This window comes from Pelophylax lessonae, assembly GCF_965119305.1.
Source record: "Pelophylax lessonae genome assembly, chromosome: 7".
NCBI lineage: Eukaryota > Metazoa > Chordata > Amphibia > Anura > Ranidae > Pelophylax > Pelophylax lessonae.
Genome location: NC_138774.1, coordinates 292,341,464 through 292,357,475, shown reverse-complemented (window position 1 = coordinate 292,357,475; position 16,012 = coordinate 292,341,464). Strand labels below are relative to the sequence as shown.

Sequence of the window (16,012 nt, the reverse complement as noted above, 5' to 3'; positions counted from 1 at the left end):
CTAAAATGTTTAAAAAAATTCGATTTTTACATTTTTTATTTTTTTTTTGAGAATTTCATCTAAAAGAATGTGAAAAATATTGTTATTTTTTTCAAAATTGTCGCTCTTTTTTTGTTTATAGCGCAAAAAATAAAAATCGCACAGGTGATCAAATACCACCAAAAGAAAGCTCTGTTTGTAGGAAAAAAAGGACATCAATTTCATATAGGGTACAGCGTTGCACGACCGCGCAATTGTCTGTTAAAGTCACGCAGTGCCGAATCGCAAAATAGGGCCTGGTCTTTGAGCAGCCAAATCCTCCGAGGCTTAAAGTAGTTAAGGGATCAGGATATTTAATTACTTATTTTAGGGGTTACAATCACTTTAAGATCGTCATTGTGCATACCGTAGATAAATAAGACATCCCTTAAAAATAAGCCCTAGCAGGGATCCTCAAACTACGGCCCTGCAGCTGTTGCAGAACTACACATCCCATGAGGCATTGTAAAACTCTGACATTCACAGACAGGACTAGGCATGATGGGGGTTGTAGTTCCCAAACAACTGGAGGGCCATAGTTTGAAGACCCCTGCGCCTAGTGTGTATTTTGTAGCCAAAATGGATATAAGATCCGGTCTTATTTTCGGGGAAACGCGGTATAAATGACTGGGTGGACCCTCCTGTCCCAGCAGCTGTATTGGAAAATACTTAAAGCGGAGCTCCAGTCAATTATAATCAATTTTTTTTTTTAAAGCTTCCCAATGATTGTTATTATTGGGATACTGTCCTAACTGCCTTCATGCTTGTTATTTTTAAATCTGTAATAACTTACATGATCTCCGAAGCAGGCAGGGGCCATCGAGGATGTGGGCACCTGAAGCCCACTCATAGGTTTTTCCGGGATAAGGTGCAGCTGGCTACCCAGCATGCAACTCCTGATCTCGCGCCTGCACAGTAATGCCACTGAGCGGCTCTTGCTCTTCCTGACAGGTTGCCATAGCAATGGTGGCAGCCTCCGAAGTTCCCGCCCCATTGCTATAGCAACCGGTCAATCAGGATATCCCGCTCCCCCAGTTCGCCTCATAACCGGTCCGGAAATAACGCAAGATTTCATCACTATGCGATTCTCAAGGGCTGCTGGGATACATGACGCCTCTATCCCAGGAGCCACGGAAGTTCCCGCCCCATTGCTATAGCAACCTGTCAATCCGGATATTCCGCTAGCCCTCCGTTCGCGTCATTTCTGGTCCAGAAACAACGCGAGATTTCATCACTATGTGATTCTCAAGGGCTGCTGGGATACATGACGCCTCTATCCCAGGAGCCACGGAAGTTCCCGCCCCATTGCTATAGCAACCTGTCAATCCGGATATTCTGCTAGCCCTCCGTTCGCGTCATTTCTGGTCCAGAAACAACGCGAGATTTCATCACTATGTGATTCTCAAGGGCCGCTGGGATACATGATGCCTCTATCCCAGGAGCCACGGAAGTTCCCGCCCCATTGCTATAGCAACCTGTCAATCAGGATATCCCGCTCCCCCCCGTTCGCATAATTTCCGGTCCGGAAATAACGCAAGATTTCCTCAATATGCAATTCTTAAGGGCTGCTGGGATACATGACTCCTCTATCCCAAGAGCCACGGAAGTTCCCGCCCCATTGCTATAGCAACCTGTCAATCCGGATATTCCGCATATATATATATTTTTTTTTATTGTTCTCTAATAATATGATCAGTGGTGTAAATGTAGAGCACAAATGTCAAACACATAAGGCCTATAGGCCAAATCTGTCCCGCCAGGCCTTGTCATGTGACCCTCTCTCCCAGTTTTGCGGCCAAATCATGGCAGAAATCCATTCCACCTCCTCCTCCTCCCGCCTCCTGCTCCCTCCTCCTCCCGCCTTCTGCTCCCTCCTCCTGCTCCCTCCTCCTGCTCCCTCCTCCTGCTCCCTCCTCCTGCTCCCTCCTCCTGCTCCCTCCTCCTGCTCCCTCCTCCTGCTCCCTCCTCTTGCTCCTTCCTCTTGCTCCCTCCTCTTGCTCCTTCCTCTTGCTCCCTCCTCCTGCTTTGCTGTTACTTGTGAACACAAAGGCCTTCTGTGATTACAAGGGACAGCTTTGCTTTCAGTGGATTCCGGATTCAACAGATCCTCCCTTACACTGGGGGAATCTGAGAGTAAACATGATATCCCTAGAAGGCAACAATACCTATACGGGGGGGGGGGGGGGGGTTAGAAAAGAGGGCTGCCTACACAGCGAGGCAAGCGAGAGTAGGGCTGTAAGAACACTTTGGCGGGGTAAGGTGGTTGGTGTTGCACACCATGTTTAGCGCATCCCTGTACTCTGTACACAGCACACCCCTGAATTCTGTATGTAGCGCACTCCTGAACTCTGTACACAGCGCACCCCTGAGCTCTGCACCCTGTCCGTAGCGTACCCCTGAGCTCTGCACCCTGTCCGTAGCGTACCCCTGAGCTCTGCAACCTGTCCGTAGCGTACCCCTGAGCTCTGCAGCCTGTGCGCAGCGTACCCCTGAGCTCTGCAGCCTGTGCGCAGCGTACCCCTGAGCTCTGCAGCCTGTGCGCAGCGTACCCCTGAGCTCTGCACCCTATGCGCAACGTACCCCTGATCTCTGCACCCTGTGAGCAGTATTCCCCTGATCTCTGCACCCTGTGAGCAGTATTCCCCTGATCTCTGCACCCTGTGAGCAGTGTTCCCCTGATCTCTGCACCCTGTGAGCAGTGTTCCCCTGATCTCTGCACCCTGTGAGTAGTGTACCCCTGGGCTCTGCACCCTGTGAGTAGTGTACCCCTGGGCTCTGCACCCTGTGAGTAGCGTACCCCTGAGATTTTTGAGGGTGTCTGTTGGAATTTGTGCCCATTTTGAGGTCAGGTACTGATGTTGGTTGAAAAGACCTGGCTCACAGTTTGTGTTCGAATTCATCCTAAAGGGGTTCAATAGATTAAAAGGTTTTCAGTAGGGTTGAGGTCAGGTACTGATAGTGGATTATAAGACCTTGCTCACAATTGGTGTTCCAATTCATCCCAAAGGTGTTCTGTAGGGTAGTGGAAAGTCTCCCCCAGAGCTGACCTTGTTGGATACCCTGTTATGGCAATTAGTATAGAGTTGTCCCCCATTATGATTGTAAGGTTCTCTACTCCTCTGGGAAGACTTTCCACAAGATTTTAAAGCATGTGGGGAATTTTGTTTCCATTTGTGAGGTCAGGTGCTGATGTTGGATGACAAGACCTGATTCACAAATGTCTCTTGATTTAGTATTAATGGTATTCAGTAGGTTTGAGGTCAGGAATCAAAGTTTGTTGGATATCCAATTCTAAAACAATGGCTATTTGTGTGGCTCCTCCACTTTTTTGGGGAAGACTTTCCAAAAGAAGGTGTCTGTGGGAATGTGTGGCCATTTGTGAGGTCAGGTACTGATGCTGGATGGGAAGACCTGGTTCTCAATCCATTCCAAAGGTATTCAGTAGGGTCCTGTGGGATCTGAGCTTGTGGGAATTTGTGCCCATTTGTGAGGTCAGGTACTGATGCTGGATGGGAAGACCTGGTTTTCAATCCATTCCGAAGGTATTCAGTAGGGTCCTGTGGGATCTGAGCTTGTTAGAATTTGTGCCCATTTGTGAGAAGTCCTGATGTTCGATGAGAAGACCTGGCTCACAGTTGGTCTTTCAATTCATCCCAAAGGGTTGAGGTCAGATACGAATGTTGGGTGAGAAGTCTTGGCTCACAACCAGCATTCTAACTCACACGAAATGTTTAGTAGAGTTGAGGTCCGATACTGATGGTGGATGAGAAGACCTGGCTCACAATCGGTGTTCCAATTCATCCCAAAGGCGTTCAGTAGGGTAATGGAATGTCTCCCCAGAGCTCTGAGCTTGTTGAGATCTCTATTCTAAAACCATGGCTATTACTTTAGAGTTGCCCCTCATTGTGACTGTAGAATTCTCTTCTCTGGAAAGACTTTCCAAAATATCTTGCAGGGTGTCTTTGGGAATTTGTGCCCCTTGATGAGGTCCGGTACTGATGATGGTTGAGATCTGGCTTACACGTGTCTTCCCAACTCACCCCAAGGGTATTCGGTAGGATTGAGGTCAAGGATCAGAGCTTATTGGATAGCCAATTCCAAAACCATGGCCAATAACATGGTGCCCCCCCCCCCCCCTTTGTGGCTATACCATCCTCCACTCTTCTGGGAAGACTTTCCACATGATTTTTGGAGAGTGTCTTTGGAATTTCTGCCCATTTGTAAGGACAGGTAATGATGTTAGATGAGAAGAACTGGTTCACAATCCATTCCAAAGATGTTCAGTAGGGATCTGATGGATTGGAGCTTGTTGGAATGTGTGAGGTCAGGTCCTGATGTGGGATAGGAAGGCCTGGTTCACAATCCATTCCAAAGGTGTTCAGTAGGGTTTTGAGGGATGAGAGCTTGTTTTAATTTGTGCCCATTTGTGATGTCCGGTCCTAAAGTTGGATGAGGAACTGGTTCACAATCCATTCCAAAGATGTTCAGTAGGGATCTGATGGATTGGAGCTTGTTGGAATGTGTGAGGTCAGGTCCTGATGTGGGATAAGAAGACCTGGTTCACAATCCTTTCCAAAGATGTTCAATAGGGTTTTGAGGGATCAGAGCTTGTTGTAATTTGTGCCCATTTATGAGGTCAGGTCCTGATGTTGGACGAGGACCTGGTTCACAATCCTTTCCAAAGATGTTCAATAGGGTTTTGAGGGATCAAAGCTTGTTGTAATTTGTGCCCATTTGTGAGGTGTTGAATGAGGACCTGGTTCACAATCCATTCCAAAGGTGTTCAGTTGGGTTTTGAGGGATCAGAGCTTGTTGTAATTTGTGCCCATTTGTGAGGTCAGGTCCTGATGTTGGATGATGACCTGGTTCACAATCCATTCCAAAGATGTTCAGTAGGGATCTGATGGATTGGAGCTTGTTGGAATGTGTGAGGTCAGGTCCTGATGTGGGATGAGGACCTTGTTCACAATCCATTCCAAAGGTGTTCAGTAGGGTTCTGATGGATTGGAGCTTGTTGGAATGTGTGAGGTCCGGTCCTGATATGGGATAAGAAGACCTGGTTCACAATCCATTCCAAAGGTGTTCAGTAGGGTTTTGAGGGATCGGAGCTTGTTGTAATTTGTGCCCATTTGTGAGGTCAGGTCCTGATGTTGGATGAGGACCCGGTTTACAATCCATTCCAAAGATGTTCAGTAGGGTTCTGATGGATTGGAGCTTGTTGGAATGTGTGAGGTCAGGTCCTGATGTGGGATAAGACGGCCTGGTTCACAATCCATTCCAAAGGTGTTCAGTAGGGTTCTGATAGATTGGAGCTTGTTGGGATGTGTGAGGTCAGGTCCTGATGTGGGATAAGAAGACCTGGTTCACAATCCATTCCAAAGGTGTTCAGTAGGGTTTTGAGGGATCGGAGCTTGTTGTAATTTGTGCCCATTTGTGAGGTCAGGTCCTGATGTTGGATGAGGACCTGGTTCACAATCCATTCCAAAGATGTTCAGTAGGGTTCTGATAGATTGGAGCTTGTTGGGATGTGTGAGGGCAGGTCCTGATGTGGGATAAGAAGACCTGGTTCACAATCCATTCCAAAGGTGTTCAGTAGGGTTCTGATGGATTGGAGCTTGTTGGAATGTGTGAGGTCAGGTCTTGATGTTGAATGAGGACCTGGTTCACAATCCATTCCAAAGGTGTTCAGTAGGGATCTGATGGATTGGAGCTTGTTGGAATGTGTGAGGTCCGGTCCTGATATGGGATAAGAAGAACTGGTTCACAATCCATTCCAAAGATGTTCAGTAGGGATCTGATGGATTGGAGCTTGTTGGAATGTGTGAGTTCAGGTTCTGATGTGGGATAAGAAGACCTGGTTCACAATCCATTCCAAAGGTGTTCAGTAGGGTTTGAGGGATCGGAGCTTGTTGTAATTTGTGCCCATTTGTGAGGTCAGGTCCTGATGTTGGATGAGGACCTGGTTCACAATCCATTCCAAAGGTGTTCAGTAGGGTTGAGGTCAGGGCTCTGTGCAGGACATAAATCCAGAGAGCCAACCAAACTCCCCGTAGCCCCCACTCTCTGTTAAAATTTTTAAAGGGGTAATAATACAGCAGCACACTAAGGGATTGGGAAATGTATCAATTTTTTTATGTAGTCATTTTACACTTGATTGGAATTAAGTGCAGAGTGGGATTTGGTATATTATTTTATTAATCGACTTTGTGCAGGACACTGGAGTTCCTCCACACCAAACTCCTCAAAACAGGTCTTTATAGAGCTGGCTTAGTCTACTGGTGTACAGTCTTTTAGGGCACACGAGCCTAAAATGGCTTTGTGTGCTTTGGCATTACCAATACTCTTTCCTGAAAATACCTGAACACAATATTCTGGAGGGTTTTGCTAATACTATGGCCTTATCGGTGGATGAGGTGTCTGCAGACTCTTGGACATATAGTGTAGACTCGTGTATTCATTCACTACACATACAACACGCCAATACACGAGTGAAGACACAGCAGATGTGGTGATCCGCATAAGCATAGATTTTTTTTTTTTTTTTTACCAGCTGTTCCTTTTATACGATGACCTGTCCGGGTAGCATTTATATGTATAGATAGCAGTTTAATCCATTAGCAATTTAGAATGTTCTCAACCTGTGGTTTGTCATGCTAGTATTAGTAACTTAATAAATCTTTGTCTCCAGTTTTGGACAGCAAAGCCATAGATTCTAACCAGCCAATGAATGCACTGATGCGACTAAACCAGATTCGACCTGGCTTGCAATACAAACTGCTGTCTCAATCAGGTCCAGTACATGCACCAGTTTTCACTATGTCTGTTGATGTAGATGGAACCACACATGAGGCCTCCGGACCATCCAAGAAAACAGCCAAGCTTCATGTAGCAGTAAAGGTGAGTGGAGATGTTGCTTAACGCCCATAAGGTGTCTTTTTCATTTCATCTGTGTTATTTTTTGAATTAATGTACATTGTTTAGTTATTCTTAAAGTGTTACTAAACCCAGGAGCCTGCATTCACTATATCTGGTCTCCCCGGGAGCCTGCATTCACTATATCTGATCTCCCCAGGAGCCTGCATTCACTATATCTGATCTCCCCAGGAGCCTGCATTCACTATATCTGATCTCCCCAGGAGCCTGCATTCACTATATCTGGTCTCCCCAGGAGCCTGCATTCCCTATATCTGGTCTCCCCAGGACTCTGAAGTCACTCTATCTGGTCTCCCAAGGACTCTGCATTCACTATATCTGATCTCCCAAGGACTCTGCATTCACTATATCTGATCTCCCCAGGAGCCTGCATTCACTATATCTGGTCTCTCCAGGAGCCTGCATTCACTATATCTGGTCTCTCCAGGAGCCTGCATTCTCACTATATCTGGTCTCTCCAGGAGCCTGCATTCACTATATCTGGTCTCCCCAGGAGCCTGCATTCACTATATCTGGTCTCCCCAGGAGCCTGCATTCACTATATCTGGTCTCCCCAGGAGCCTGCATTCACTATATCTGGTCTCCTAAGGAGCCTGCATTCACTATATCTGGTCATCCTAGGAGCCTGCAGTAACTATATCTGGTCCCCCCACGACTCTGCATTCATTATATCTGATCTCCCCAGGAGCCTGCAGTCACTATATTTGGTCCCCCCAGGAGCCTGAAGTCACTATATCTGGTCCCCCCAGTTGCCTGCGGTCACTATATCTGGTCTCCCCAGGAGCCTGCGGTCACTATATCTGGTCTCCCCAGGCGCCTGCGGTCACTATATCTGGTCTCCCCAGGAGCCTGCGGTCACTTTATCTGGTCTCCCCAGGAGCCTGCATTCACTTTATCTGATCTCCCTAGGAGCCTGCATTCACTTTATCTTGTCTCCCCAGGAGCCTGCATTCACTAGATCTGTTCTCCCCAGGAGCCTGCATTCACTAGATCTGGTCTCCTCAGGAGCCTGCATTCACTATATCTGGTCCCCCCCCCCCCCCAGGAGCCTGCATTCACTATATCTGGTCTCCCCAGGAGCCTGCATTCACTATATCTGGTCTCCCCAGGAGCCTGCATATCCTATATCTGGTCTCCCCCAGGAGCCTGCATTCCCTATATCTGGTCTCCCCAGGACTCTGCATTCACTATATCTGATCTCCCCAGGACTCTGCTTTCACTATATCTGGTCACCCCAGGACTCTGCATTCACTATATCTGGTCTCCCCAGGGCTCTGCATTCACTATATCTGGTCTCCCCAGGGCTCTGCATTCACTATATCTGGTCTCCCCAGGACTGTGCATTCACTATATCTGGTCTCCCCAGGACTCTGCATTCACTATATCTGGTCTCCCACAGTACACAGAACATGGAAACGCAATTCTTTTAGCAACTATAAACTGCTTAATACCTTTTCTTATTAGCAGTCTTGTGACTTCTATAAGTGTCTGGTTAAAGCTTTTAGGAGCAGTTTTCATTCTCCCCTGACTGTCCTGTGAGAATGCAGGACCCCTGGCCCTCTGTCTGGACAGTGCTGATTGACCCTGTGCTGATCATATTCACCCTCCCAAAAAAAAAAAAACACTCTAGGAATACATGCTAAACTGAGCATGTACAGAGTGCCCCCAAGGCTCTGTACTATAAGCAAATGGATTTGGGACAGTAAAAGAATGGGAGGCTCAGAGAAAACAGGATCAAACAGCCTTCGGTTCCACAGTGAGTTAAACAGGCATGCTTTAATGCATATACAGACTGACTGTACTGTTGTGGGTTTTGTAACACTTTAAAGTGACATTAATTACGCACTTCTCCCTTCTCTTTCTGTATGTGGAAAACGACACTGTAATTCAATTAAAAAGAAAAAGATCGAAGTGCCTATTTCCTAATCGACATACAGCTGTCACATGACCCAGCTCTCTCCCAGCCTGTCTGCAGGGAAACATAAGCAGGAGGAGCTTCTAGTACTTTGTTGCTGGTCACATATTAAAAAAAAAAAAAAAAAAAAAAAAAAGCCTTTGGGATACAGAGTGAAAATAAATATCAATACATTGTCATACAAATATATATTTGGAACTAGGTCCTAATTCTTTTTTTGGCAATAGCATGGTGTAGGCTGATCTCTGCCAATCACAGGCTTTGCCACGCCCCTCCAGCCTGTGTCTTAGAATAAGAGGGAGGTGAAGCCAGCAATAATCTACATGTTATATCCCGCCCACATTATGTTTAGCTGGTTAGTTGGCATGAAGGAGGGAGTGGGCTGTCATTGTGTATACGCTCACATGTGTGACTCTATAGTCACATGGGCTGCTCAGATGTGATGGGGAGGAAATGCTGAGCATAGAAACTCACTGAAAACAGAACATGCACAGAGCTGCCAACACTGCTTTGCAAAATCCCCAGCTGCTGTGGGGACATGGACAGAAGGGGGAGATAGAGAGCAGCAGGATCAACCAGGTATTTTGCAGAATATAGAAAAGGAATCTCGTAGTGGCTGAGTATGAACAGCGTGTAATATACCATTTATTGATTTTTTTATGATGTGTTAGTGACACTTTAAGATACATATATCTCCAATAAAAGGGATGCAATACCTGTAATATGCTGCAATCAGTTTCTTTGCTATATATTCCAGTAAGAACAATATAGTTACAACTTAGCTCAGTGTTCAGCAGTCCATCTGCAATGGTTTCCAGTGTATTGTGCTCTTTCCCAAGCTTTGATGGTGGACGGTAGCAAATATGATATTTTTGCTTGTACGTACCCTTTCAATGTTACATGTATTAGATCAGGGGTCTCAAAACTTTCTAAGCAAAGGGCAAGTTTACTGTCCTAAAGACTTGGAGGGTTGGAATGTGGCCATTGGGAGTTGAAAAGGTCCCAACATTAGTGGGAATAAACAGTGCCCCATCATTGGTGTCAGTCAATGGGAGGAATTGCCCCCCATCATTGGTGCCATTGGGAGAAATTGTGCCCAATTGTTGTCGCCATTGGGAGGAATTGTGCCCAATCGTTGGTGTCAGTGGGAGGGATGGTGTCCAGTCGTTGGCACCGTTGGGAGAATTGTGCCCCATCGTTGGTGTCAGTGGGAGGAATAGTGCCCCATCGTTGGTGTCAGTGGGAGGAATTGTGCCCCATCGGTGTCAGTCCGAGGAATTGTGCCCCATCGTTGGTGTCAGTCCGAGGAATTGTGCCCCATCGTTGGTGTCAGTCCGAGGAATTGTGCCCCATCATTGGCTCCATTGGGAGGAATTTGACCCATTTGTTGGTGTCAGTGGGAGGGATTGTGCCCCGTCGTTGGTGCCGTCGGGAGGAATTGTGCCCCATCATTGGCGCCATTGGGGGGAATTGTGCCCTCTCGTTGGTGCCATTGGGAGGAATTGTGCCCCATCATTGGCGCCGTTGGGGGGAATTGTGCCCCATCAACGGGGCCGTTGGGAGGAGATGTGCCCCATCGTTGGCGCCATTGGGAGGAGCTGTGCCTCATTGTTGGTGCCGTTGGGAGGAATTGTGCCCCATCGTTGGTGCCATTGGGAGAAATTGTGCCCCATCGTTGGCATCATTGGGAGGAACAGTGCCCCATCATTGATGCCATTGGGAGGAGTTATGCCCCTTTATTGGTATCAGTGGGGAGAATTGTGTCCCATTGTTTTTATCAGTGGATGAAAATAGTGCCCCAAGGGCCGGATCAAAGCATGCAAAGGGCCGCATCCGGCCCTCAGGCCACAGTTTGGAGACCACTGTTTTAGTTGATAATGTGTGACAATTGTAGCATTGGTAACACAATACTGTGTTGGCAGTCTCTACTCTGTTTGGAAATATCTTACTTGACACTAGCAATTGATCGAGGTGTGAATTTTTTTTCTCTAGGTTTTACAGGCCATGGGATACCCAACTGGTTTTGACACAGATATGGAGTGTCTTAGTTCAGATGAGAAATCGGACAATGAAGGCAAGAACGAGACAATCTCTTCAAATTCCAGCAATAACACAGGAAGCTCCACTACGGACAGCTCCAACACACTGGAGGTAAGAGGGGGCTGGTAATGGCAGTTTAGGAACGCTAATCATTTTGGTGAAATGCTGATTTATGGAGTTTTAGGGTTCTTTTGTGTTGGGGGGACTTGGGTAAGGTTTGCATGCCAAGATCCATTTTGACCATTACTGCAGTCTACAGACTCGATGATCCTTGGGGATATTGTAATGCTTGGAATAGATGAAGTAACCACTTAACGAACACCCACCCTCATTGCACTGTGGATCGGTGGCGGCTGTAGACATATCGATGTACTGGTACATCGCTGCTTACCTCTTGGTTTAGGGCATGCGCATCCCCCAGCTACCACACAGGCCGCCAATGTAAGGAACATTCTTCCCACTGACCACCAATGTAAGGAGCATTTTCTCTTTCGTTCATTGACGGACACAGCTCCTGTCATTCTTGACCATTGGGTTATGATGCACCCTACAGGAGTAGGACACTAGGCAGAAAAACTTCTGGCTACACCCATAGGCAAGTCCCAGGGGGTATACTCCCTCTTCCTGCTATAGTCACTCTGTTTTTTTCTGCCTAGTCAGGAATAAGAACCTAGTTCCTTGCTGGGATCTTTGGTCCTGGCAAAATTTTTTAGAGATTAGATCTCACAGGAAAAATCCAGGAGGAAATACATTTTCAATCAACTGCCAGACTGGGCAATGGGCTGGATAATCTAGATCCAATGGTCACCCCAGTCTGGCCAGCTCCACGCTAGGTCGGCTGCGACATAGCCCCACTGGACAGGGGCTGGCCCTGCGAGTTGAATGTCTTGCCAGGTCATGTGCGACCTAGCCTTTGGCCTGAGGCTCAGCATTCCTCCTGGCGGACAGCCCCCCATTTTGATGGAGAGGAGGATCTGTCTGGAGCGGTGCTCACCTGGTTCCGGGTATGGTGAGTAGCTTGGTCCCCCCCCCCCTACCCCTGGAGGGTTTTGGGGTGGACGTGAGCCCCTCCTTGGGACAGTCGGACCCCCGGGTTCCCCTCCTTCCCGTAGGCGTTCCCCCCCCCCCTGCCAAGTCCCTCATCCTGCCCCCACATACGCTGGGGATGTATATTTTTTTTTGGGTGGTCTGGCCACTTTCCTGGGGTGGGGGCAGTGAGCTAACTGGCGATGGGGGCTGGGAGGGACGGCCGGATGATCGATTGGGGGGGGGGGAGAATTGTATCTGGTGGGGTCTCGTGCCAGGGCCACCTCATCCTGCCTGGATCTGTCATGAGGCCTGGTCCCTGTATGCCTTGTGGTGCTGCCATTTTTTTGTGGCCTGTGTGTTTCTATACATGGCGGCCATGTTTGTGTAGTCTGGCAGCCATATTCTTGTGGTTTACCATTGCAAATAGCGGCGGCCATGACAGTGAAGCCCTGTGGGCGGCGATTTCGGTGGTGGGAGCCCCTCCCTGGTGCTGACTCTTGAATCATCTAGCTTCCTGATCGACGCATGTGTAGTGATGAATTTCCTGGTGCTTGCAGGTGCCTGTGTTGGCAGGTGTTGAGTCTGGTTGGGTCCTCTCCTTCTCTGCTGAGGATCGTTCTGTGCCGTGTGCTTGGCAACCTGGTGGCAATTCCAGCATCGTGGGGGTTGTCCCTTAGCAGGGTGTTACACTTTTTGTGGGGTCCCCCTGGTGACACATGGAGTCCTTGGAGCACGTTTTCCCAACTGATCCCCTCTCTGAGGCTGCGGGGTTCTACGGGTCCCAACCATCCATCCATCCATGCACTGATAGTGGTCCTGGAGTCCCTTGTGTCCTGGATGGAAACCGCTTGCGGGCGTCAGGCTAGCAAAAAGTGAACCCGCCGTCCCCCCCGCCTTCCCCTGCCTCATCTGTCTCATCAGATCCTGAATCCGCCGCGGACATGGGTCACCTTGATAGGTAAGTGACCACGCGCCTGGAATCCTCTGATTGTGAGGATGATTCCTCCGCGACGGCGACTGTGCACGAAAAGGTGCTGGTAGATGCACTGATTGTACCTGTGCGTGAGACCCTGAAGATGGAGGACGCAGCTGAAGCTGCGACGGAGGCGCAGGTACCCTTTGACATTCACAAGCCATCCAGAGGAGCAGCAAAGGTGTTTCCTTTCCCCACCTATTTTGACAGAATTGTCGCTAGAGTGGGGACGACCAAAGTGTCCACGTGTGGTCCCTAAGTGCTTTACTAGGCGTTGCCCCTATGAGGAGTCCCTTCCTAAGACCCTCTGGTTTCCAGATTAAACCAGGCAACCATGATTCCGGTGGAAGGGTCCATGGCCTATAAGGATCCGGCTGACCGGAAGGCGGAGGCTGTGGCCCGCACTATGTACACATTAGCGGCAGCCGGTAGGGCCGTAGCCCTAGTGTTAAAAACTCTTACAGTGTGGGCTAAGCTCCTAAGCGGTGAACAACTCCCTCCTGCCTTTGTTGAGCTGGCGAACCAGCTGGTCCAGGGGTTGCAGTTTTATCTGTGATGCCTCCTGGGATGCGGCTCCCCTGATGGCTTGCCTCTCTGTTTTGGTGGTGGCCCTTCGGCGTTTCTTTTGGCTTAAATGCTGGTCTGCGGACCAAACTTCTAAAAAAGGCCTTGACGGATCTTCCCTTTCAAGGAGAACGTCTGTTTGGAGCTACCCTGGATGACATCATTAGGTCTCACAGGGGGGAAGAGTACCTTTCTTCCACAGGCTACTAAGGGTAAGGAACCTTGTCGTTACCTTGTTTCTAGGGGGTTCATCCTCACTCCTTCTCAGTGGCTCAGATCTTAACCTTCTTTCAACGGGGGGGGGGGGGGGGGGGTTTGAACAGAAATAGGCCTTAAGTACAATCAAGGGCCAGGTATCGGCCTCGGTGGTCTTTTTCCAATGACCTTTGGCCACACGCTCCCTGGTGCATACTTTTCTTCAGGGATCCGACATTTGGTTCCTCCAGTGTGGGCCGCACTTGGGATCCTAATTTGGTGCTTTCAGCTCTACAGAAGCCTCCCTTGGAAAATATTCGGGAGATTCCCCAGCTTACGCTGTCCTAGAAGGTGGCCTTTTTGGTGGCTATCACCTCTGCGCACAGGGTGTCGGAACTGTCAGGGTTATCCTGTCGTTCACCTTATCTGGTGATTCACAAGAATAAGGTGGTGCTTCGCCCCTGTTCGTCTTTCCTTCCTAAGGTGGTCTCTGACTTTCATTTGAATGGAGACATTGTGTTTCCTTCCCTGTGTCCCAGGCCTAAACATCAGTAGGAAATTGCCTTGGATGTGGTCCGGGCAATTAGGGTGTACCTGGCAGCCACGGAGTCTTTCAAGAAGTCAGACTCTTTGTGCTCATGGATGGACCTCGCAAAGGGTTGTCCGCTTTCTCTGCGACCATTTCCAGATGGATCTGACAGATGGTGGTTCAGGCCTATTCCATCAGGGGTCAGGTACCTCCTTTCCCTATCAAGGCGCATTGTATTAGGACGCTTAGTGCCTCCTGGGCCTTCTTCTGTCATCAAGTGTCAGTGATGCAGGTTTGCAAGGCGGCCACCTGGTCATCGGTGCACACTTTTACAAAGTTTTACAAAGTGGATGTTTTTACATCTGCGGATGCTTCTTTTGGCCGCAAGGTTTTGCAGGTTGCTGTTTAAGAGGACCTGATCCTCTTTGAGGGTGTATTGTTTTATTCAGGTGGGCTCCAGTTGTTTTGGTTGAGCCCCTTTTGCCTGGTTGGCTAATATTTAGCCTTGGGAATTTTTTTTTGCGGTTTCCCATCCCTCACTGCTTTGGGATGTCCCAATGGTCAAGAATGACAGGACCTATGTCCGTCAGCGAGCGAAAGACATTTCTCTGATGTCCATTGACGGACACAGCACCCACCCCTCTGTGGAGTTATTCTCCCAACACTGCTTGTAAAAAAACTGAGGGACTATAGCAGGAAGAGGGAGTATACCCCCTGGGACTGCCCGTCGGTGTAGCCAGAAGTTTTTTCTGCCCATTGTCTTACCCGTGTAGGTGGCAGCATAACCCAATGGTCAAGAATGACAGGAGCTGTGTCAGTCAATGAACATCAGAGAAATGGATTTTACGGCAAGTCAAAATCCCCATGACCACCAATGTAAGGCGCATTCTCACCACTGACCACCAATGTAAGGAGCATTCTTCCCACTGACCACCAATGTGAGGAGCATTCTTCCCACTGTCCACCAATGTAAGGAGCATTCTCACCACTGACCACCAATGTAAGGAGCATTCTCACCACTGACCACCAATGTAAGGAGCATTCTTCCCACTGATCGCCAATGTAAGGAACATTCTTCCTACTGACCACCAATGTAAGGGACATTCTTCCCACTGACCACCAATGTAAGGAGCATTCTTCCCACTGATCACCAATGTAAGGAGCATTCTTCCCACTGACCACCAATGTAAGGGACATTCTTCCCACTGACCACCAATGTAAGGAGCATTCTTCCCACTGATCACCAATGTAAGGGACATTCTTCCCACTGATCACCAATGTAAGGAACATTCTTCCCACTGATCACCAATGTAAGGAACATTCTTCCCACTGATCACCAATGTAAGGGACATTCTTCCCACTGACCACCAATGTAAGGGACATTCTTCTGACTCATCGCCAATGTAAGGAGCATTCTTTCCACTGATCGCCAATGTAAGGAGTGTTTGTCCTATTGGCCTTCTCACTATTGTACCATAAGATGTGGATGTAGTAATTATTAGGATTCTCCAAGGCTGGAATGTGATTTCAAGGGATCCTCCATATTAGAAAGGTTGGATTAGAGTTTCGCACACGCTTAAAATCTATAAAAGTCTGTCTCTATTATATTGATCGGGACTTGCTCACATCAGTGTGGTCCTGGAGGACATCTATGTTCGCTGTGACCGGCGCCTCCTTCGCTCAGGAGCAGGAATAGTTCACGCTCTAAAATTGCATGAATGATCCCTTTAGGAAGAGCGCTCGGTGACCTGAATATATGAGCTCCTTGCTTGGGTTTCCAGGTAGTGACAGTTTAGTATTAGCTAAGTGCTGCTTT

General features: G+C 48.3%; 1 protein-coding gene across 3 annotated transcripts in view; it reads left to right on the top strand.

The window, feature by feature from the left end:
- STRBP (spermatid perinuclear RNA binding protein) overlaps positions 1 to 16,012 on the top strand; it is a 250,689-nt gene that overhangs the window by 197,280 nt on the left and 37,397 nt on the right. For 2 of the 3 annotated variants that reach the window (XM_082263344.1, XM_082263343.1), the window contains exons 13-14: positions 6,707 to 6,915; positions 10,859 to 11,017. In XM_082263344.1, coding sequence (XP_082119470.1) covers positions 6,707 to 6,915; positions 10,859 to 11,017 — 368 coding nt within the window. The remainder of the gene's footprint in view (positions 1 to 6,706; positions 6,916 to 10,858; positions 11,018 to 16,012) is intronic. The other variant, XM_082263345.1, reaches the window with a different exon arrangement.